Below are 6,221 nucleotides of genomic sequence, written 5' to 3' on the forward strand. Positions count from 1 at the left end.
ACTCGCTTGAGCCCAGGAGTTGGAGGTTGCTGTGAGCTGTGATGCCACGGCACTCTACCCAAGGGGACAGCTTGAGGCTCTGTCTCAAAAAAAAATAAAAATAAAAATAAAAATAAAAAAAATAAAAAAAAAAAAGACTGAATAACCTAAATTTTTACTTGATGGATCATTTATAAATTCCTTCAAAATACCTCATCGAATATTAGGTGGAAACTATTCATTATTAATACATGGCTTATCAAAATTATTTTCCTATGACTGTTTTGAGAAGTTTATTGCTTCATCTTCTATATAAAATTATCTTAATTTCAAAATTACAGTATTTGAAGTATATATTTAGATCATTAAAGATTTGTGGGTTTTAATCAGTGGTGGTATATTTATTCTTGCTTTTCTATAATGTTGATGTTAAAATTTTAAAATAAGAAAGAAAGGCAAGTCAATGTCACTTTTCATTTAGTATTATAAAATACTTAAATGTTGTATTGACCAAACTGAATCATCATGATGTTATGACTGGTATTATATTTTTTCCTAATTTATCTACTTTTTTAATTGACAAATAAAAATTGTGTAAATATATTATGAACAATATGTTTTGAAATATATACACACTGTAGAATGGCTAAATTGAGCTAAGTCATGCATTACCTCACATACCATTATGGGTGATGAGAGTATTTACTCTCTTGGGGATTTCCAAACACACAACACAACATTATTAGGTAAAATCATATAATGTACACTGGATCTCTTGAACCTACTCCTTTCTAACTGAAATTTTGTGTCCTTTGACCAATAGCCTTTGACCTTATAACCATGGGGGCTGTCTTTGTCTCTGTTCCTATAAATTCAACTTTTTAGGTTCTACAGATAAGTGAGATCACGTGCCATTTGTCTTTCTGTGTCTGGCTTATTTCACTACACATAATGACCTCCAGGTTCTTCCAAGTGGCACTATGTCTTTAATAACGGTGCAGTCAGTCCCAAATACTGAGTACTTTGGGCTTTTTAGGCTTTTTTTTCCTTTTTCCATTTGCTTTTGTAAAATTTTACTTTAAAAGAATATTTTAATTTTAGGAGGAAAAATGTATCTGAAAACTTTTTCTCCCCTTGATACTCTCTGACTTTAAAAATGAATGACATATTAAGATAAATGCCAGTGTTAAGAACTGACTTGTCTGAATTTCAGTTTGGTGTATACTTTTATTGTGGTTATAAAATCTTCAAAGGCAACTTTAAGACAAAAATTCCTATATAACCAAATCACTCATATGTCAAATACAACTATTTCCCAGATACTAGTGTTAACCTCATTATACTGAGCCAACACAAATTAAAAATAGAATTTGGATTTTATTTTTAAACTAGGCATTTACATTATACTATGCAGAATTAATGGAATTTTTTTCTTATTTAGGAAATACCGAAAAGGAACCAGGGTCCGGCTGCGGCTGTTAGATCTTGAACTTACATCTAGGTTTCTGGGAGCAACAACAGACACAACCATACTAGAGGCTGATGCAGTTCTCTTGGGACTCCAGGACAGTAAAGACTCAAAATCCAAAGAGGAACGTCGTGAAAAATAAATGAACTGTGCTTAGTGGAGTCACCCTTTCTTTGTTAAACACAGGTATCCATCAAGAATGCATGAGAATATTGTGAATAAATGATTAAATAAAGAGGTAATAAATGAAAGCTACAATTATCTCTTGTTAGAACTTCCTTCAGCTGTATCCACCCTTGCCTTTTGGTTTCCCTTGGAATGGGGTCATACACACTGTGCTCAGAAATTCTGTCATTCAATAAAAATACTTGTCAGTGTTCTTTATGTGCATGGCCCTAGCTAAACAGCAGTAAACAAATTAGACAAAATTGTTTGCCTTGTGGCACTTACACTTACCTAGGGAAAATAAGGGATAAATAAGTAAAATACTGTATGTAGCATATTAGACAGTGATACATGCTGAGGAAAAAAGCAAAGAATGGCTGTCCCGGTGGCAGGTTGAAATTTAGGTGTGGGCAATCTCACAGGGGAGGTTACTTTTGAATAACACCTGAAGGAAAGTATGGAGCTAGCCATGTAGATCTCTGAGAAAGAATTTTCCCACAAAGGGAATGGCAGTGCAAAGGCCCTGAAACAGGACTGTGCTTATCCAGATAAGGAACAGAGAGGACGCCATCATAGCTAAGCATGAGAGGAGGATAGAGATGAGCACAGAGGGGAGGGAGGCCACAGGTGCACTGTGGCATTTATTACAGAGAGCCCTGGGAAGATTCCGAGCAGAGGAGGGATATACTCTGGCTGATATTTAGCAGGATCCCTTTTGATACGTTGCTGAGTAGACTAAAGATGAACAAGAGCAGCTTCAGCTTGACCTGTAAAGAGACTGTGCAATAATCCAGGTAAGAAGACGGTGGTTTGGACTAAGGTAGTAGCAGTGGTATGGTGAGAAGTGGTTGTAATCTGGATATAATTTGGAGATAGAGCCAGTGAGATTTCCTAACTTTGGATATGGAGTGTGAGAAAGAAAGAAGTAAGGGATGACACCAAGGTTTTTGGCCTGCACAGTTGGAAGAACTGAATTGCCTTTAACTGGGATAGGGAAGGGCAGGCTTGAGGGAAGTATCCAGAAGTCAACCTGGGGCATGTTAAACTTGAGGTCTATTAGCCATGCTATTCAGTAAGTGTTCTGAAGGCAGTTAGATACGTAGGTCTAGATTTCATGGGAGAGATCCAGACAAAAAAGACTTGGAAATCACAGGTATTTTGCCACTACTTCCTAAATTGTGTAGGTTAAGAATTCAGGTGGGCTTCATCTGGGCAGTTTTGTTCCTAATAGTATCACCTGAAGTCACTCATTGGTCCTAGTTGGCTGTTCCAGTAGAGTCCAAGACAGCTTTGCTCACATGTCTAATATTTTGGCAGGGATGCTTAAGGTTAGGTTCAACTGGAGCTATCAACATATGGCCTCTCCAGCATGGCAGACTGCTCACACCATTCACTGGCTCCCTCAAGAGGAAGCATTCCAGGAGAATGAGGACCTAGCTTAAGAAGTCACACAGCTTCACTTCCACCCAGTTGATTATCGACAAGTTTTATAAGACCAGCCCCAGATTGAACAGGGAGGAATAAGACTCCACTTCTTAATGGAGGTGTGGCACTGTTACATTATAGAAGGCCAAACGGGATGTGTAGATTGTGACCATCTTTGGAAAATAGTCTGCCACACCACCCCTTCTCAAGGCCACACCCAATAGTCCTCCAAATCTTAACTCTAAATTTCCAGCCTTCCACTCACCATCTGTCCTGCTCCCTTAACTTTGTGTACCCAATTGAGCACTTTTTCAAAAATCTTTGAGACTTCAATCCATTGACCCCTGATTTTCATTCATCATCTCTGTCATGCTCTCACTACCCTACTTACCCAGCTTTAGACTCTAGAGTACATCATTATAATTACTCCCTTGCAAATAAAGCACCCTTAAGTTCTGTTACCTTGCTCCCTTCATACCTGGCAAAGCTTCAATCTTCATTAAATCTGTCCATCTACTTCATTTCTTCACCTGTGCAGCTCAACATTACAGGAGTTGACTGGTATCGCTTTAAATCTGGGCTTCCGGGTTAAGATGTCAGATTACTATACTCATCTAACTTCACTCCCTCCAAAGCCTCACTAACACTGCAGTGAAAAGGGAATTGGGTGGATGGAAAGACAGGTAGGTAGATGGGTGTATAGATAGATGATAGATAGATATTTGGATACTCACACTGAAAAAAATCTCAACTATGAGAGAAACAGGAAAAGAGACAACAGCAACAAAATTTTGCAATCTGGAAAGTAGATGGGAGGATAGAAACTGACTTAGCAGGACAGAGATAGACAAATTCTGAGCTGGTGGTGCAGAAAGCTGAAAAACACCATGATTTACTGCAGAATCCTCTGAATGTTCCAGAACTAGGAGTCATGGGGAGGTCAACATAAAAAGAATTGAGTAAAAGCTGAGAAACAAACCTAAATTCCTCCACCATTCCATTTCAGTAGTGCAGCTCAGCATGTCTCCACGACAGCCCGAGTCTGGTAACTGGACTCTAGGGTCTGCCTTCCTCTATAAAAGTAGTTGGGATGGGGCGGGGTGGGAAAGGAGCAGGGAAAATGCACCAACACACGTGCATTCCCAAGCTGGATGTTCCATGGGGCTCTGAAGACTGGAAGCCAAAGAATCAATTAAGTAATCATCTTAATTGTGGAGGAAGGGTGGTCAGGAAAGAAGGCAGTCTATACCATCTGATGTTTCAGATCTGCAGCCAGACCCCGTATTCCTATTTTCAAAGTCTCACCACCAGGAAATTCTTTCCCCTCTCAAGGCTAGTGTTTAATCTGTATTCAAGTTCCCAGATGTACAGAGGTGAATAATAGTATCTTTCCCCCACCAAAAAAAAAGGCATGTCTACCTGGAACCTGTGAATGTGACTTTATTTAGAATAGTGACTTTGCAGATGTAGTCAGTATGAGGTCATGCTGGACTGGAGTGGATCCTATAAGCAGTACGACTAGCGACCTTATAAGAAGAGGCCAATTTGGACCCAGACATGCAGGAAGAAGGCCATGCCATGAATAAGGCAAAGATTGGAGTTGTGCTGTCGCAAGCTCAGGAATGCAAAGATTGCCAGCAGCCATGGAAGCCAGGAGAAAATTGTGGAATTTTCCTGTGAGTCCCTAAGAAGGATCCAGGATGCTGACACCGTTATTTTAAAACTGGCCTCTTGAACTGTGAGAAAATGACTTCTTGTTGTTTTAAGCCACCCTTAATGTGTAATGTGTTAGAGCAGCCCCAGAAAGCTAAAACACCAAACATTCCTAAGAAGAGGCCTTAGTCCAGCATCAGTTTCCCAGCCTGACACAGAGAGCAGCTCTGTGGTGCTCTCCTGGTGCTTTGATCTGTGGTCCCCACATGAGTCTATTTCAGTTTCCTGTTCTCCATTCTTTCCCGGTTCACTTCTTTGTTTGGGTGTGTTGTGTCCTCCATTGGCAGCCTTGATGAAATATAAGCCTCCAGCTTATATTCAGCCTAGACAAATCAGGCTGAATATAAGTCAGCCTGATTGACTATTGCACAATGTGCATGTACTTTGAGAAACTGAACGCTTAAAAAATGGCTACAAAGGTAATTTTTATGTCATATATATTTTACCACAACTTAAAAAAATACATTTGCTTCATAGAAAAAATATATATGCCAAAGCTAACTACTATCCTAGTTCAAGTCAGCCAGATTGACATATCCGAGAGAACCAATTTTCAGGGAACAATCTTCATTCTTTTAATATTATTAAAGTAAAGCAATTATTTGAATCAAGTCAATGCTCTTTTTTTTTTTTTTTTTCAGTTTTTGGCCAGGGCTGGATTTGAACCCACCACCTCCAGCATATGGGGCCAGCGCCCTACTTCTTTAAGCCACAGGCATGGCTCAAGTCAATACAATTTTTTATAAGTCAACTCATAATGCCAAACAAAACTTATCCCACAATATTTGTGTGTCAGCTCTAAGAAGCAGACACCAAGCTAGGACCGGTTGTGCAATTCTTTTTTTTTTTTTTTTTTTTTTGAGACAGAGCCTCAAGCTGTCCCCCTGGGCAGAGTGCTGTGGCATTACAGCTCACAGCAACCTCCAACTCCTGGGCTCAAGCGAGTCTCCTGCCTCAGCCTCCCAAGTAGCTGGGACCACAGGCGCCCGCCACAACGCCCGGCTATTTTTTGGTTGCAGCCGTCATTGTTGATTGGCAGGTCCGGGCTGGGGATTCGAACCCGCCACCTTAGGTGTACGTGGCTGGCGCCCTAGCCGGTTGAGCTATAGGCGCTGAGCCCGGTTGTGCAATTCTACCAGAAATGCTATGTGAAGGTTATAGGGGAGAGGGGGCAGGAGATGGGAGAACCTCAAGCTGGGCTGTTGACCTGACACCTGTGAAGGAAGAAGGGGGTAGGGGGAGGAGAGTCCACACAGCAGTGCAGCTCTGAATTCTCAGCCAGGCTACTGGGGAGCACCAGAGCAAAGACTGCCCATTAAGAGAGGTCTCCATTAGACAGGAATGGCCCATCACTCCTATCCCTACCAAGCTCAGTCACCAGAGATGCCCAGGGACTGTCACATCAGCATCAACAGTGTGGTGGATTCTGAAGATACACCAGCTGGGGGCTGTCTGCAAACTACACTTCTTG

The 6,221-nt window shown here is 40.9% G+C and overlaps 1 protein-coding gene across 1 annotated transcript in view; it reads left to right on the top strand.

Moving 5' to 3' along the window:
- Window positions 1-1,709, top strand: part of MRPS28 (mitochondrial ribosomal protein S28) — a 114,201-nt gene extending 112,492 nt beyond the window's left edge. The window contains exon 3 of the mRNA XM_003782576.2: window positions 1,421-1,709. Coding sequence (XP_003782624.1) covers window positions 1,421-1,589 — 169 coding nt within the window. The 3' untranslated portion in view covers window positions 1,590-1,709. The remainder of the gene's footprint in view (window positions 1-1,420) is intronic.
- The last annotated feature ends 4,512 nt before the right edge of the window (window positions 1,710-6,221 follow it).

The sequence above is a fragment of the Otolemur garnettii genome, unplaced genomic scaffold (assembly GCF_000181295.1).
Source record: "Otolemur garnettii isolate 467f Iridium unplaced genomic scaffold, OtoGar3 scaffold00004, whole genome shotgun sequence".
Classification (NCBI taxonomy): domain Eukaryota; kingdom Metazoa; phylum Chordata; class Mammalia; order Primates; family Galagidae; genus Otolemur; species Otolemur garnettii.